Here is an 18,284-nt window from a genome sequence, read left to right on the forward strand (position 1 = left end):
TATATCTTTGTCTTTGAAATGTGTTTGATACTTGATGTGTATGATGGGTGTAAGGAGTTCTATACAGTTCACAGTGGAGTGATCTTAGTAAATGAATTTAAAGCAGTTTCCTGTTTAACTTGTAATAAAAATACAGGGACTTTTATTCATGTTGTTTTGACACTTTAAATGTCATTCTATAAAACACAAACCAAACTTGCTGCCTTTCCTCATCAGCCATGCTTATGCCATATGTGCATTTGCATTCATAAAATGAGTTTATTAAGTTAAACTCTAAATGATTTTGAGTTATTCATTATAAGGAAGCATAATGATGCTGAGGTACTGCCTCTGGTAGGTAGTAAATTAAGTGTTCTCAAATATAGCATAATACACTCACAGAAATGCTGGTTGGAAGGGATTGATGGAGGTCTCTGTTCCATCACAGAATCGCTAAGGTGGGAAAGGACCTTCAACATCATAAAGTCCAACTGTTAACCCAACACCACCATGCCCCCTAAACCATGTCCTGAAGTGCCACATCCACATGTTTTTTGAATACTTCCAGAGATGGTGACGTCCTTTTGCTTGAAATGAAACCACTGCCCAGTTCTAGGTTAAGTCAGCTGTGACCTTGTTGCAGTAATGCCTGAAAACCTCCAAGGTCAGAGATTACATAATCTGTATTGAAAACTGTTACTGTGTTGCACTGCTCACTTTGTTAAAAAGCTTTTCCTAACATCCAGCATAAGCTTTCTAGACCACAATCTGTGGCCATTGCCCATAGTTTTATTGTCTGGCAACAGCAAGAAAATTTAACTCTGTAACTCCTCTTTCCAGTAGTTACAGAAAGTTCCTGGATCATTCCTTTGCCTCCTCTGCATTGGAACAGGGGAGCCCAGCGCAGTCTCTACTCAATGGTTTTATGTTTTAGAACCCTGACTTTTCCAGGGATCTTCAAATCAGTATAAAAATGTGTAGGAAATTTTTATTTTAATAGAAGTCCCTGAATTTGCATCTTTCTTTATAACTAGGTTAATAAATAACAGTTTAAAATTTGATTCCTTTTAGGGTAGGTGTTCTGTTGCAGCAGAAACAAGCATAGAGTTTGCCAGGCTTACATACAGCAGGTGGCAAAGAATAGGAACAGTGTGAACAAAACCTCATGTTTTCTTCTGCTTCATACAACGTTATTTGATGAAGTCCTAACTGAAGTCATTCAGAGCTGAATTTGTATTTTAAATTGGTATTTTAAACTCCTCTAGTAGCAGAATTTATGTGCTTTGAACATGACAGCATTCTTAAATGTCAGTGTGTCAAAATGATACAATTTGTTATGAGTTTCATGCCAGTTTCAGCTTTGTAAAGTTGTTGCTTTAGATCATCTACAAGCTTTTAAGACTCATTAAATAATGAATTGCTTCAATAATAAGGTATTAGTTGCTATCCTCATTTTCCCCTGAATATCTCGGCCTCTTTGCCAGAAGGCTATGTTTGATGTTTTGGGAGCCTGATCTGATTCCAGCGGGTTATTGGAAGGTGCAATGTTGGAGGCAATTGTCCCATAACGCTTTTGTGTTCCAAACCAAAACAGATCCTGTGTCTGTGGTGCACTGTGGCTAAGCTTCTGGTCCTGGGCCTTTGTCAGTGAATGGGGCTGGGGGGGAAGTATACAGAGCTTTGAGTTTACGAGATGAGTTGTTGGTAGCTTTTTTTACAGAGCATTTGGTAGCTTCTTAAACATTACTGACTAGTATTGCCTTAGTGCATTGGTGGTTTTTTTTTTTTCCAAAGCATGTTTTTGGTAGTTATCTTTCAGGGTAAGGTGCAAACTGACAGTTGTGAACTTCTGCTCTTTCTCATTCGTATGAATGCTTTAAGTGATCAATGAAAATTATTTCATTGCATAAATAAGTGGTCATTGACAATGTGCAGGAACTCAATAGCATTACTTCTAATTCTCTATTTTAATTAATAGGCTTGCCTCCTTGCAGCTCCTTTATGGGTTGAACTCTTAACCTGCCTGTGAGAAAGTTCTCTTGAGTCCTAGTCAACTACCTTGTTGCTAGTTCAGCTATAATAATCCTGTGATCCTTAGCCTTGGCTTGCAGCCCACAGATTGAGGGACTATTTACCTTCCTGAGAGTTTTACAAGATTAAACTTTATTAATACTCTTTTAAAATTAGAGTAAGTATTTACCCTGTAGAGCTAGGCAGCGTAGAAAAGACAGAACTGCTGTAGCAGACTCCTTGTTTTGGTCTGATCACATTGTTTTGTGAAGTTACAAAAAAAACCCCAAACAAACACCAAAAAACAACCACCCCACAAACAAACAAAACCGCCCTTGTTAAAAAAATACTGCTGCTATTAAGTTGGCACTGCTATTTCCCCAAATTTAAAATTAAAATTATTCATTCTCTCTATAGGAAAAAGGGCAAAAAAACCTTAAAATGGAAACATTTTTAAGATTAAATATACATTTATTCCACTTGATTTTTTTTTTTTCTGTGTTTTTCTTTCCCCAGAGCAGTACCTCTGTTGGGATACCTACCTCAGGACTTAATAGGAACACCGGTCTTGGTGCATCTTCACCCAAATGACAGACCCTTAATGCTAGCAATTCACAAAAAAAGTATGTAATCTCTTACTGTGGCAGAAATACAGTTTTTCTTCTAAAAGTTAATAATGACTACAGAGACCTCAGCAAGTAGGAGGTGAAAATTAATTGTAACTATGGACTTGTCTGCAAGTAAATACTGAATCCTTTACAACTTGATTCTTAATGCAAATAGATGAAAATGAGAAATCACTCAATTTTGTGTTTGATATAAAGCATATATGTCTGCTGTAAACATTGACTGTAAATGAATTTTTCATACATAAAGAAAATTTTATTAATAATGCAATGATAGAAGTCGTCATACTTTAAACTGGTAGTCTTTCTTATTTCACAGAGAAGAAAATAAGAGCCATTCTGGCAATGTTAACTTGTTAAACTTTGAAAATGTAAAGTTGTTTCTTCAGTCATCTTTAGCTGGTTGTGTTCTGAAGGTGATTTTCTTGACATAGTTCGGTAAGTTATGAAGGTCTGCTTATTCTGGTAGCCCAGCATTTCTAAATGTATAGACATATCTGGTATTTGTTCCTTCAAATATCATCTTCCTTTTTTGCAATTCATTGTAAAATCCTTAATCATTGAGTAGAATTTTTCAAATATTAATCTGACATTTCTTTTTGAATCGTTAATTGCAGTACTTCAGTGTGGAGGACAGCCTTTTGATTATTCACCAATCAGGTTTTGCACTAGAAATGGAGATTATATAACCATGGACACTAGCTGGTCCAGTTTCATCAACCCTTGGAGTCGAAAAGTTTCATTTATTATTGGAAGACACAAAGTTAGGACGTAAGTCAATAAACTGTTGGGACTTTAAGATTTTTTTTCTTAATTTATTTTTATTTCCCCTCCCCTTGGGGGAGTGATCCTTAAGGAAGACGTAAGGGATTTTTTTTGGGGGGGGGGAAAAACCCCACACATACAAATTGCGTCCTTTTTAAATTTGAGGTTTGTGATGTAGTTACTGCTTTAAAAAGAAATTTGAAGTCCTTCAAATTCTGCCAATACTGGCAAGAGTTGCTTCAGAAGAAGAAAGTTGTTCTCAAAGTGAGTAAGTGTATGTATTTTGTCAGATTCAAAGGCTGTAGATGCAGTAGAATAAGCATCAGATTCTGTTTACTATATATGGATGGTAAATTGAAGTTGTGCTCTCTCTGTGATTGAAGTACTTGCATTTGTAACGAGCTGGGATATGTTTGATTTATGCAGGGGTCCCTTAAATGAAGATGTCTTTGCCGCTCCCAACTATACAGAGGATAGAATCCTTCATCCTAGTGTTCAGGAAATCACTGAGCAAATATATCGGCTATTATTGCAGGTACAGCATGTGCTTGAATGTTACCCTTTTCATTTCCCACTGAATAAAGGGCATTTATCTTCATGTGACATTTTGTTTAGCTGTCTACTACTGTACTGGAATTTCTGGCTACGATCCTGGAAATTACTTACACTCATGATTACCGGACAAGACTTGCTGAAGTATGTTAAAGCTCCAACTGGTATTTTAAGTATTTCATGCAGCTATGGAGTGCTCTCCAAAACAACAAACAAACAAAACAAACAAACAAACAAAACCAACCACCAAACCTAAAATAAATTCTTTTTTGTTTACATGGAATCACTGGTAACAATTTCAGTTTTGTTTAAAGCAGGTGTGCTAAGAGATGTATATATTTGTGTGTATATTATTTTTTGTTGTTGTTCTTAACAGCCTGTACACAACAGTGGATCCAGTGGCTATGGAAGTCTAGGTAGCAATGGTTCACATGAACACTTAATGAGTGTGGCCTCCTCCAGTGACAGCACAGGAAATAATAATGAAGACACTCATAAGGATAAACCAGTAGGTTTGGGTTTTCTTATTCAAGTATGTGGCACAAAACAAACTAGTAGAAGTGGGGTTTTTTACTTTTAGCAGAACTCTTTCAAATTAGGTTTGGAAGAAAGTATGGCCAAAAAGTCATCTTTCTTTCTTTTCTGTTTAACATGGAAAAAACCTTTCTGTGTAGGGCAATAAACATTTCTGGTGTAGATGAAGTCTCAGGGTATTGAGGCACAGTTATGGGCATGAAAGTTGGTGTGTGTAAAGAATTTAAACCTGTACAGTGTGTTATATGTTCCATGCTGTGTTTCTGGGAAAACCAGCTGGATATTTGAAAGTAGTTTCTTCTGGGAGGGGAAAGTCTGTAATTACTGTTTTTCCAAACGAAAACTGCTGTTTTTCCAAATGAAACTAAGAAGATAAAATGCAGTAATACCCGCATAACCAAGTGATAGCTTGACCTTGATAACTTTTTATGTTGCAAAAATGCACTATATAATATGGAATGAAATAAATTGAAAGTAATAAAATAAAAAAATTTTTGAGCTTAAAACTTAACTTTACCGTAGATTGGGCTATTGCTACATCTAGTTAATAGTGAGATGTAACTTTTTAAATTCCATTAGTCTGAACAAAACAGTAACATTAAGTTTGTGCCTATGCTTAACAGAACTATTCCACAGGCAAAGTAAATCAGATGGACAGTAATGTACTGAATGTGGATGCAGTCAAAGGAACTGTGCCTTTTAACATCTGTAGTCATTTTGGCTTTCCTGTTGTTCTTCCCAAATTTGTTGTAGCTCACAGAGTTGCATTTAATTCTGAAAGCCAAGTTTTTCCTTTATTTGGTTATATTGCTTATAGGCTAATTCTCCCAAATCATGCTGTGATCAGGCATGGCAGACTGCTGCTCTTGCCAAGGTGGTCACTTTCCTGATTTTTCAGTCATTAAACACTAGTGGCTTAAGTCTCTGCATTTTTTTTTTTTTAACAGATAACTTATTTCAGAGCTATGCAGTCATGTTTAAGGAGATCTTGGTTTTGAGGGAAATGGATACCTCTCTTTCCTTTGCTATTTCCATAGATAGTGAAGACTCTTATAGTTCTATAACACCCTGTCAGTGCTAACTTCTAGCACAAAAAGTTCTCAGTCTTGGCAGCAATATTTTGTTTGCCAAGCAATACTGTTTTTTTTTCTGAAGTCTTCTTTGTAATGTACCTTTATATTTTCTTCTCCAGGTCTTTCACCCATATTAAACAAAATAGAGTGATTGTGTACAAGAAACATACTTCAAATTTCTTCTTTTTCCAATTACCAAAATTCTGCTGCTGCACAATAAAATTCTGTACATTCGAATTTCTCTTGTGATCAGACTAATTGTAAGGTAGAGATTGACTAAGGTTCGATTTGGCTTACTGAGGAATTGCTATACACGATTTTTTTTATGCCAGAATTTTGTAATAACTCTTCCTAATGACCTACTTTCAGGAGATTAGTCAAGATGCCTGTAAGGTCAAAAATAAAGGACAACATATTTTCACTGGCAATAAAGCAAAACTGGAATATAAGAGAGAGCCTTTTGCAGGTAAGACATTAGCAAGTTAATTAAGTATTAGTCTATTGTGCTGGTGCCTCATCTAATATGACAGTGGGATTTTTTTTTTTTTCTACTTCGGTTCTAATCAATGCATAAAGACAGCATTTTTATAAATTAAAATTTTATTGTCCTGTGTCACTCCACTGTGTTCAGGAAAATATTGTGTTCAGCTATGTCTGAATTGATAATGGTGTAACACACAGTTAAGGCATGTCCTAAAGCTGTTGTTTCGAAGTACCTAGTTTTCATACAAGTCAAACATCTTTTCTGTTAGGTGGAGAAAAATGTTATGGATGTTGTCTTTCCTGTTTATGGTGTAACCTCAGGAATTTAAGTGGATAAATTAAACTCTTACTAATGAAATTTTAAATTCTGCATGCATTAATAGGTTATTATTCTAATAATTTGTTATAACTTATGGGCACTAGAGTTGTCCTCATACTGAGTGTGTTTCAACTCTAATGATATCCATTCTCTTGTAACCATAATATCTGTTCCCTCTGGATCCATATGCATCAACCTAACTAAACTTCACACCTCCAAGAATCCATAAGGACAGGAAAGTATTTCATGTTCATCTATTAGTGCACAAACATCTTGCTTTACAGCAATTAACTTGTGACCTGTTAAGAAATATGTATAAATGAGAACATTTGCTGTTGCTTTTAGGGGAATTTACAAGGATTTAATACCACAATTGCATAATAGCAGTATCTTTCTTCCCAGAAAAACAAAATGGTCCTGGTGGTCAGGTGAAAGATGTAGTGGGAAAGGATACTGCAGTAACAGCTCCTCCTAAAAGTGTGACTACTGAAGAGCTGGCTTGGAAAGAACAACCCGTATATTCTTATCAACAGATTAGCTGTTTGGACAGTGTCATCAGGTAAGCAACCAGTGTATAAATTACTCTCAACCTCTAGACTTAAGACTTACAATGATTTAATAATATTAAATGTGTATTCTAGGTACTTGGAGAGTTGTAATGTGCCTGGTACAGCAAAAAGAAAATGTGAACCTTCATCAGGTGTTGCATCACTGCATTCTGGAGTTCATGAGCAAAAACCAGCTGATAATGCTATACAGCCCTTGGGAGGTACCTCTACATCACAGCTTTTTCTTGACTGATTTTTGCTAGCAGCCAGCTGGATGTTACTTCTTTGCAGAATAATGACAAGTGTAGCTTAGGCATGACCTCATAGCTGTTTTCTCAGTGTTAGGTGTTTGGTGATCTAACTTTTAACATGAAAACCTTCCCTACAATCAAAATACTGAGTACCCGATTGACTATGTGGATTGTAGATGCAGTAAACTTATTTATACAGTACAAAATACAACAGGATTTTGAGTTTTAGTACTTGAATCATTATCAAATGTAAAAAGTTTGTTTCACAGTTGGGACTTGTAGGAAGAGCCAGCTGAAGAACCTGTCGGCTAATTAATTGCAACAAAAATATGCATGTTAGACTTCTGTTTCTCCGTTTTGGACATTTTAAAAAAAAAAAAAGCAGAGGCGGGGAACAAGAGAGGGTAAAATGCAGCATCAGACTGCTCGCAGTGTTGTGTGAGGCACAAGAACCCATTTGAAAGGAATGTCCAGCCATGAGAATAAAAGACTGGGATTATTGAGGATAGCTATCTAAAAAACCTGCTGTAGGCAAAAACATTAACTTAATTTGTTAGGACTTAAGTATAGCATTTGATACGGCCCCTGTCTGGATGCGAAGCTAAAGTAAAGTAAGTAACTGTTCGGTTAGTACCAGAATTGTGAGATTGATAAAGCACTACACGTAAATGAGGCATTTGCTGATTCAACCTTGTCATTATATGAGGCTGGAGGGGAAGTTTGTAGTAGAGTTTCTCAAACATTGGTCTTGGGAATGATCTTGTCTATACTGCCTTTTGATGAGCTTCAAAAAGAAGTTCTAACGCAGCTTTTAGAATCAAATTGGAAGGTATCACTATACATAGGAACAAAGCATCCTGTAGAAGGAATTTGAATGCCTTGAGAACTAGAAAGGAAGAAATGGTGGAACTAGCATCATGCAATTAGGAACACAATTTCTGCTGTTATGTGGAGTCTATGCAGTTCTAGTTGACAGGAGAAGGTATGGTTCACTAGCTTTTTGGTGCACTGATGGCCAAGAACAGCAAAGCCACCAGCATACTTGGGGAAAAAGGCAAACTTTAGGTCTTAAATATGTGTTGTGTCAAGTATTCCTAGTGGAGGAGGAATGCTTTAATGCTGTTTTATGAGGCAGTGGTATGACCTCTGCTGGATTATTGTGTATATATTTTAGGTGAGAGAATTCAGTGGATGCTCAGAGCAAAGCTGTTAGGATAACCAGCTAATGACAGAGATTAGTGTACAACAAATGAGAGCTGGGTGGGACTTAATCTTAGGATGGAACGGGCTAGAAACTTTCTTCCAAAATTGTGTCATGAAAGAAGAGTGAAGGCCAGGAAAGAGCAAGAAGCCCCTCATTGAAAAGATTTGGTTTGGCTCTATGTGAAAGTAGAGGATTGGATTTGGTTGCTCAGAAGTCGTTCTACTCCTAAAACATTCTTGGTGGAATGCATGCAGTGAAATATTCATTTTGTGTCTTGTCAAGCACAGTGCAGCTTCTACTGTATAGAGCGCCTAGCAACATATAACTTGCATTCGCTCTTATTTATGTTCAGTAAACTACAACTTTACTTCTTTTTATTTCTAGATCCTGCTGTGTTGAAGGCATCTGGTAAACCAAATGGTCCCCCAGTGGTTGGTGCTCACTTAACATCTTTGGCTCTACCTGGCAAGCCTGAAAGTGTTGTCTCTCTCACAAGTCAGTGCAGCTACAGTAGCACCATTGTTCATGTTGGAGACAAAAAACCACAACCTGAACTAGGTATGATTTTTTTTTTTTGCTAATAAATTTTCTCCAAAATGGTGATTGCTAGCAAATTTAAACTTCAGCCATGTGAACAGCTAGTATCTACTTGTGATTTATGTTTTCTTACAGCTAAAATGTTCCTATGGAAATTGAATAAATAGGGACAGAATTTGTACCTTGAACTCCCAGGAAAATTATTACAGAATTGTAATAGCTTAAAAATGCATATACAGAGCTTTTTTTGCTTCATCTTGATTTATTTTTTTCCTCCTGTTTCTGTAGAAATGATAGAAGATGGTCCAAGTGGAGCAGAACTCTTGGATGGCCAACTTCTTGCCCCTCCATCCAGCTCTGCACATGTAAATCAAGAAAAGGAGCCATTTAAAAAACTGGGGCTTACAAAGGAAGTCCTTGCAGTGCATACGCAAAAAGAGGAGCAGAGCTTTTTGAATAAGTTTAAAGAAATCAAGAGATTTAATATTTTTCAGTCCCACTGTAATTACTACTTACAAGATAAACCAAAAGGACGGCCTGGTGAACGTGGTATGGCAATAGTTTTCGCGATAAAACTTGTATTTATATAGGAAGTAAATTCTGTTGAGAGGGCATTTCCATTTTTAGCTGTATTGTGGGGCGACTGTAAATAGTGACAGTTGCATGCTATTTTTGAAGTCCAGAGAAAAATTCTTACTGATAGATCTTGCTTGAAGATGGAGAGTGGAATATAGCTATTAATATAATAACTGACATTTTAGTAACTAATGTTTTGGTGTTTATCTGTTCACTATACTATTATTGTCATCTACTTTCATGTGACAAAAACCATGCTTTAGCATATTTGCTTTACTGTATCTATGATTGTATTCCCTTGCTTTTCCTTCTGTCTTTTTTCAGGGTTGTGGTTTTGTTTTCAGCCACTTTCTTTTACATACAATTTCTCCCATTCCACTATTGTAATTGGTGAAACAATCTGATAATTCTTTGGTTGCCTTTTAAGTTAATAATGTGATCAGTGGGATGGAACTGGCACTGGCACAGACTAGCTGTAATAGTGAGATTGTTTTGATTGTTAGGACTAGGGACTCCAGATGGCATTTTCAGAAATGCTTGATACTGATCTGACTTTGTTCCCATTTCAGTCCTGATTTGACTTGGAACAAAAGTCAGGTGCTACTAAGCATTTTTTGCAGATTCTTATCTTTCATTTTTTATTTAAATAGTTTTGCAGGTCCTTGATTTAGGAAACCCGTTCTGGAACCCTTTAGTCCCCTTGCATTCTTTATACTTGATAAACTTTTAGCCTATCTAAACAGACAAACTAAAAGTTTGAGCAGCTTGTAGTGCTAGAAAATATTTTATGGATTTCCTCATGTCTGTAATCATATGAACTGACAGCCTTCACCTAGGGAAGAGTTGTAAAGGTTGCATGCTTTTTTCCCCTCAGGAAATTATTTTCTTTATGTGTACTTTCTCTTCTTTTGCTTATTATCCCCACACTTTCAATTATGGAACTGCATGACCTTAACTATCTAGAAATATGCTTTCATTCACATCCCATATTGCTTTCATTGTAATTGCTGGAGTATTTAGAATTTTGCCGCCCTGGGATCCGCTGTTTTGCAGCTTTGTGCTGTTTGGGGAAACACATTCGAGCCTGAACTGATCCATTGCTGCTCTCTTCTCTTCCATATGTCAGCATGGTTTTCACTGCCCAGTTAGCTCAGCTCTTGGGCTAGAGGTAAAAGTGAACCTAACCCCTTTCCGAATGCTTCCACTTGGGTAGGCTAAGTCCAGAACTGTGGTTTTGAGCAACTTCTATGGATGACAAGGTGAAAGGGATTCATCAGATTGCGAGTAGGATCCTTCCTGATGGTTTCTTTTCGCAGGTGGCCGTGGCCAAAGGAATGGCACTTCTGGAATGGATCAGCCTTGGAAAAAAAGTGGAAAGAACAGGAAATCAAAGCGCATTAAACCACAGGAGTCTTCGGACAGTACAACTTCTGGAACTAAATTCCCTCATCGGTTCCCTCTTCAAGGTTTAAATACTACTGCTTGGTCACCATCAGACACTTCACAAGCGAGCTATTCAGCGATGTCTTTTCCCACTGTTATGCCTGCATATCCACTTCCTGTTTTTCCAGCAGCAGGGACTGTGCCACCAGCTCCTGAGACTTCACTCTCTGGTTTTAATCAGTTGCCAGACTCTGGAAATACCTGCCCTATGCAACCATCCCAGTTCCCTGCACCCCTCATGACACCCCTTGTAGCTCTTGTGCTCCCCAACTACGTCTACCCAGAGATGAACAATAACTTACCTCAAACACTTTACCACAGCCAACCCAACTTCCCTGCCCATTCCACTTTCTCTTCACAGACAGTGTTTCCGACACAGCCACCATTTGCTACACCCAGCCCTTTCCCACAACAGGCGTGTTTTCCAACACAGCCATTCCACTATAATCCACCAGCAGAGAGTGAAAAGGTTCCTGTCACAGAGCCACGAAATGAGCCATCCCGTTCCTGCACTCCCCAGTCAGTGGGTCCTCAAGACCAGGCCTCACCACCTCTGTTCCAGTCAAGGTGCAGTTCTCCTCTGAATCTTCTACAGTTAGAAGAAACCACAAAAACTGCTGACAGTGGAGCTGCTGCGGGCTTACATGGAGCTTTAAGTGAGGAAGGAGCAAAAATCATGACGACTGATAACTGTAGTGGAAAGGGATCCTTACCAGTAAGTATGCTGATGGTTGTGGGGTTTTTTAAGTCTTCACGTTCTTGAATGTATCTGAAGTTGTTAATATTATTACTTGCAGACCATAACTTTATTTTTGTTTTATTTGGTGCACTGAAACTATGCTGAGCTATTTAGTAATTTCAGTTTGGTTTTTTTATTTCCTGGCTCCTGCAAATTTGAAATAACCTTACAGAAACTTCACGTGAAGTAGTATGTCCATAAAAGTTTTTATGACAGAAATATGTAGACTAATATTTTTTTTTCTAAAGGCATCGTAGAGTATCTTTGTAAATGGTAAGTCACTGATGGGATGGAGTTGCAACCTAAACTTTTTAGACTGGCTTCTTCTTCCCTCCTGCTTTTCTTGTGCTGTGACTTGTAACTGCATCTGCGTCTAATGGTGCAGTTACAATGTAGAACTTGGGTTCACTGCAGATGAAAGGAATTCAGGCATTGGAAGGGGTGGCTTTTACTTTTAGGCATGTCTGAGATCTAAACTACTGCAATTAGTCAGTAAAAAGCATTGTTAGTGTTGATGCTAGCAGCTAATAGATGAGTTTCTTTGTGCAGTGAGTCACAAGCATGTATCTACATTAGAAGTTATAAAGGAGGAGGAAGGAAAAACTTCAGAAAATGTTTGTTTCCAACACTGTGGGGAACATTTAGATCTCCGCGTTAATCTTTCCTCCCTGGTTAGTTTCCAGATGATTTATTTTACCTAATAATCTCGATGTTGATCCTAGGAGAGATGAATGAAGGGAGAACAGAGAAATGAATTTTGTTATATGCATGTTTTTCCTAGGGAAACTTCCAAACTTGATGGATACAGTGCAAAAACTTGTCACATTCTGTTATTGCATGCTTGTTATCTCATGATCTTGAAAACAAATATATTTGATTTTCACTTTAAAAAAATATCTCTCATACTAGTCGTTCAAATGCTGCCTACAGAGAAATTTTCAGGGACATACACGTCCAGTGCCATCTTTGGAGTAATCTATTCTGTGTGCTACAAAACATCTCTGAAATCTTATCTCTATAAGGGCTTCTGACTTGTGCTGTGCTATAACAGTGCATCTGTGACAGTCTGTAATTTACAGCATGCTCTGACATGCCTCTGCTGGATTAAAAGAAGCTCAATAACAAAACTTAATAGTAACAATTTTGCTGGCAAATTCTTTTGAATTTCCTCAAACTGTTAGGTGCTATTCTTTGGAAATCTGCAAAATGTTGCTTTCTGTAATTTCCTTATCGCTTACTGGAAAATGAGGATAATACAGGCATTTGTTCAGGAATATGTTAATGATAAAGCTACTTCTTTTCATTATTATGTATTTTGCTAAGTTCTGTCAACCGTAATTTCTCTTTAAACTGCCTTGCAGTGAGATTTTGCTTATGTGAGAAATCAGCATAGTTAATGCTCTTTCCTTTAAAAGCATACAAATAAATTATCTTACCTAGGAAGCTTGCATCTGGGAACGCCTTCTTTCGTCTCATCATGTGTTGAGACTAGTAACAGTGATGGACTGTTGATGCAAATCTCTTTGAGGTAGATTATAGTAGGAGCAACTTGGATGGCTTGGGTAAATTCTGACTTGTCCAGGACAGTAGGGGCTGTCAAAACTGAATAGCAAATGTCTTCCTTACTTCCTCGCTAAACTATGTTGTTTTTTTTTTAAAAGTGCATCTTACTGAGTATCAATCCACTTCATTATTCCTCAGATGATCTTGGCATATGTTATTGATGATTGTCTGTCTTTGAATAACTGTGTAAACATATTAGAATATAAAGTGAAATGGATTAATACTAAATGTAAATTATTAGTAATGAAATAGGCTTGTTTTTGGGGTTTGATTTTTTTTAAATTTTATTTTTTCACCTCCCGTTCTTCTCACTAGGTTGAATCTCCAATGGATGCTCAAAACAGTGATGCGGTCTCCATGTCTAGTGTTCTGCTTGACATTTTACTTCAAGAAGATGCATGCTCAGGCACTGGTTCAGCTTCTTCAGGGAGTGGTGTATCTGCAGCTGCTGAGTCTCTGGGGTCTGGATCCAATGGCTGTGGCATGTCAGGGAGCAGAACAGGTAACACTGGCAGTGAGTATTCTCTTAGCATTTTAGAAATGTTGGAGAGTAAGGTATTGCAAACACTACTTGAACATCACGTGCTTTATGTAAAAATCTTTATTGTCTTTAATCCTCATTGAATAGTTTATTCTTGATTACATAACATGAAAGTTTTTCTACTGTGCTTGTTTTACACTATAAAACCTTTTCTAAGTGTGTGTAAAATAGCCATTAACGTATTATGTAGATATGATAAAATAATGAAGAGAAAATAACTGTACTCCATGTTTCATTTCAGAGCTTTTAATTTAAGTAGCTAATTACTTTGTTGACATTTAATGGAGGCTTAGTTTGAGAATTTGAGTTTTAAAAATATTAATGCAGTTACTTAGAGGTAGTAGTTCCCTCTGTTTAAAAATGAAAAAAAATAGTGATTGTATTTGTACTTTTAGTTCTCTTTAATCTTTTCTTTTTTCAAAAGTATTCAGATATTCTACGTATTTGACAATTTATAATGAAACTTTAAATTTTTTTTACAGGTAGTAGTGAAACTAGTCATACCAGCAAATACTTCGGGAGTATTGATTCCTCAGAAAATCACCATAAAACCAAAATGAAGGCAGAAATGCAAGAAAGTGAGCACTTCATTAAATATGTCCTTCAGGATCCTATATGGCTTTTGATGGCAAACACAGATGACACTGTGATGATGACTTACCAGATACCGTCACGGTAATTCCGATGTCGTAGTCCTTCATTATCTGTATATATGTTGGGAGTAGCAGGGTGTACAGAAGGAAAGATATATATGAATCTCTGTCTCAATAGAAGTAAATTGGTTTTAATGTTTAGCTTAGTGTCAAGAAGAATTCTTGCTTCCTTTATATCTTTTGTATACTCTACAAGAAGTTCTCAAAAAGTATAAATTATTTGGTTTGGCTTACCTGTATTTTTAGATCAATTACCTGACTGAAATTAACTGTGTATATTTTTTTGAAGCTGTTTTATAGTTAGTGGCTTGTAACTACTTGCCTAGAAGTCCTCGTAGTCTGATTAGTAGATCCTGGCAAGTATGCTTAGATCTAATGATGGTCTGTAGCATGGAAATGACAGTCTGTAGCATCTGTTGTCCTTGAGATGCCATATTCAGTGGCACGCTGCTTTCTCTGCCTTGTGGGTTTTTTTCCTTGTTAACTTCCACATGTTCGTTCTTCTCCATAAATTCCCATTCAAATAGGACAAGGAAGCAGAAGCTAAAAATTATAAGGTTTCTAAAAGTAAAAATCTTTATTTAAAATAAAAATATCCCCTGCTTCAATAGTAAAGAGCAGATTTAGGCGGCGAGAGGGTGGCAAGTCTGCAGATTTTTTTTTAATCTTCTAGTTTATATTTCTTGGGAGCAGTGAATGGTATTTTGAAAGGAATAGGAAGTTTCAGTAAAGAAGCCTTTTGAAAGGGAAAAACAAGGAAAACAAGCTGTCAAAATACAGAAGCAGAGAGATGATGGGGGGTGGGGTAGAATAGAGAACACATAAGAACTTTAGAATTTTTCCCTAGATTTAAAAATACCTTGGCACTTCTCAGTTTTTGTAGCCGGAAGGGTTGACAACTATAGATGATAATTCCAGTAGACTGCAAGAGTAGCAAAGCCTGCCAAAGAGAACATAGTAGATATAAAACAGGATACTGTGAGTTAAGCTTACTGTCAGAGCGTGATGCCCAAGAAAAGAAGTGTAAAGCCAACCTGTTCTTGGGTATGCTGTAAGGAACAGAAAAGGTACTGGATTTCTTGGAACTTGCTTTCAATTGTCATCTTTTATAGATCTTGTAAATGTTTGGTGTGGTGTGGGTTTTTTTTAAGTTTCTGAATCGAGGTGGGGCATTGTGAGGAGAGAGAACTTTGACTGCTGAAATAGAGCAGTGTTTTCTAAATCTCTCCCTCTCAGTCCTGAAGTTAAATGCATTCTTGATGACTTTCTTAAACATACCTTACTACTACTGCTTTAGTATCTCATATGTGCATCTAGTGTCTGTTTTGGGTTGTCCTCCCTGAAGGGGAATGTGGAACTTACTGCAGCAGCAGCAGAGGGAAACTGGAGTTCTTCGTGATTTCACTAGTGTTGCTGCCTGAATAGCTCTAAGAAAACTGTTTTCACTGTTGGGATTTGAAAATACAATGAGCCAGCAGAGATGCATTAAAGTTGTCTGCAAATGCAGAAAGCTGCTGAAATAACCACACTTAATTTTCTTCCAATATAAGATTTGTAAGCCTAACATTCCAGAACAAAAATAGTCTTTAAAAATGTTAGTATTTGACTGTGTAACCTTATATAGGCATAAAGCCCAGAAACTGTTGAAGCTGAATTTCTAAATACGTTTCATTTTAGAGATTTGGAAACAGTTTTAAAAGAAGATAAGCAGAAATTGAAGCAAATGCAGAAACTACAGCCAAAATTTACAGAAGAACAAAAAAGAGAGCTTATTGAAGTTCATCCATGGATCCAGCAAGGTGGACTGCCAAAAACTGTCGCTAATTCCGTAAGTTTAAATGAGTTAGTTACATTTGTGTGTATAACATTGCTTAAATTATTAGCTATGTTAGACTTTTCTATTCCTGTTGCTGTGAAAGCTTGGTCAATTATGCAGAGAGAAAAATTAATTCAGACTTCCATGCAGTGGTTTGTGGCTTGATTTAATTTACCATAAGTCGTCTTTCCAATAGGAAGTCGAAGTAGTGGTAAATACAGTATAAGAAATTTCCTTCCTTTTTCTAAATTTCTGTGTATCTGTTAGAAATCCTTTATCAACACAGACAGAAACGTCAATACATAAAAATATCTATTTTGTGCACAGAAATTTATGCCCATTGCTTTTGAGAAAGTACAAAATTAACGGGAGTACACTTTTCCTTTTTCTATCACACTTCTCCTGGAGGATCATCTCTTGCCTTGACTCTATAAGTGGATTAATGGCCTGAAAAGCGAAAAAAAAAAACCCAAAAAACCCCCACAAAAAAACCGCAAAACAAAACATCCTTGCAGTTTTATTTGTTGTCTGTGTATTTTACTTATTCACACACAAATACCTGATTGCATTCTCTTTTCCCTAAGCTTTCCATCATTTGTAGTTTTTTTTATACATAAGTTATCAAATGCGGAGGCTCTCTTTGCACATGAGTATTTCAGAAGTCAGTGTAATAGAATTGCAGTGGAATCCTAATCCTGTTGTTAACGTTACTGCAACGTTAATGCTGTACTATCCAACTTGGGTAAGTGCACAGTTGCTTCAGTCTCTTAAGCACTGCAACTGCCATGAACATACTACTGCAGGGTTAGCAGCCAAATGGAGGAAGAGGTGTTTGGAACTGCATGTAAAATGTCAGCATTATAAAAGATCTATGACATAACTGCTTCCAGTAGAGTTGTCAAGTACCTGTATTGATTTACTACATATTAGAAAACAATTGTGTGGGGGGAAAAGTTGGGGAGCGGAATAGATCTGGCAGTTGCAGCCCAGATGTAAAGGTTCCCTTGGAATCAGGGATTGCAAATGGGACTGTTGTTTGGAAAAGCTTTTTTTTTTTTTTCTTTGACTTATGAATGTTTCTATATTTTTCTTTTTTTTTCCCTTTTTAGGAATGTATTTTTTGTGAGGACAATATACAGAGCAATTTTTATACATCATATGATGAAGAAATCCACGAAATGGACCTTAATGAAATGGTTGAAGACAGTGGAGAAAACAACTTGGTTTCCCTGAGTCAAGTCAGTGAAGAACAAACATAGCCTTTGAGCCTGTTGTTTGCAAAGCTGCTTCAAAACTAAAGTGATGATCCATAAAGGTTTTAATCTTGTTTCCAGCAAGATGAATCCAGTTCATAAAAAGAAATGTGTTTTTCTTGCTCTAGAAGAGTCATTTGTGAATGAATCTCTTTTTAAATGGTGGCAATCTCTTCCCAATAAGGACATTGTTGAAGATGGTATAGCTTTTCTTTGAAAAAGACAGACTCATATTTTGCACTTATATGCCTCAAGTATTTCTTTATAAACTATAGAAACCTTCATTGATGCCTACTGTTTTTTGTAGAGTGGGTTAATGAGTACTGAAAATCCCCTTACGTACGTACAGTTCTTCATATCTCCTTTTGGTAATGATTCAGCGTTATAAACTGTTCTAGCAATTTCGCTTAGTGGCTCTTAGCATTGTTCTTAATATTTGAAGTGGTCCAGCATAGTAGGAGAAATAACAAATCAGTTCACACTTGCCCTTCTCATACCAGTTGACCCCATCCTCTTTCTTTGTTTCCTGTAGTTTTGAATATAGGAACTTCTTTTGTTTAAGAGAAATGTTGATTTTGTAAGATGGTTTTGGGCTAAAATACTTACATGAATGTGTAAGAAAGTTTAGATGAGCGCTGAAAACTTTGTAGCCTTTTATTTAAATGGATGCTGCAATACTCTGAACTGTTTATTACCTTGAAGCATCATTTCTGAGAATTTATACACAAAAAATCCTTATGCTTAAAGATTTTAAAAACTAAGACCACAGAGGATGACTGCGTATGCTCCAGTGACTGTTAGACAAAGCTTGGTATAACT

The 18,284-nt window shown here is 36.7% G+C and overlaps 1 protein-coding gene across 1 annotated transcript in view; it reads left to right on the forward strand.

Annotated features, from left to right (window-relative positions):
• The window catches only part of PER2 (period circadian clock 2), a 40,566-nt gene extending 22,643 nt beyond the window's left edge, over nt 1–17,923 (forward strand). Inside the window, exons 10-23 of the mRNA XM_010290027.1 lie at nt 2,506–2,612; nt 3,233–3,386; nt 3,807–3,915; nt 4,309–4,440; nt 5,912–6,005; nt 6,744–6,900; nt 6,983–7,110; nt 8,729–8,902; nt 9,170–9,430; nt 10,774–11,615; nt 13,518–13,704; nt 14,226–14,418; nt 16,074–16,224; nt 17,322–17,923. Coding sequence (XP_010288329.1) covers nt 2,506–2,612; nt 3,233–3,386; nt 3,807–3,915; nt 4,309–4,440; nt 5,912–6,005; nt 6,744–6,900; nt 6,983–7,110; nt 8,729–8,902; nt 9,170–9,430; nt 10,774–11,615; nt 13,518–13,704; nt 14,226–14,418; nt 16,074–16,224; nt 17,322–17,471 — 2,839 coding nt within the window. The 3' untranslated portion in view covers nt 17,472–17,923. The remainder of the gene's footprint in view (nt 1–2,505; nt 2,613–3,232; nt 3,387–3,806; nt 3,916–4,308; nt 4,441–5,911; nt 6,006–6,743; nt 6,901–6,982; nt 7,111–8,728; nt 8,903–9,169; nt 9,431–10,773; nt 11,616–13,517; nt 13,705–14,225; nt 14,419–16,073; nt 16,225–17,321) is intronic.
• Nucleotides 17,924–18,284: the final 361 nt, after the last annotated feature.

This window comes from Phaethon lepturus, unplaced genomic scaffold (genome assembly GCF_000687285.1).
Source record: "Phaethon lepturus isolate BGI_N335 unplaced genomic scaffold, ASM68728v1 scaffold42070, whole genome shotgun sequence".
NCBI classification, from domain to species: Eukaryota; Metazoa; Chordata; class Aves; order Phaethontiformes; family Phaethontidae; genus Phaethon; species Phaethon lepturus.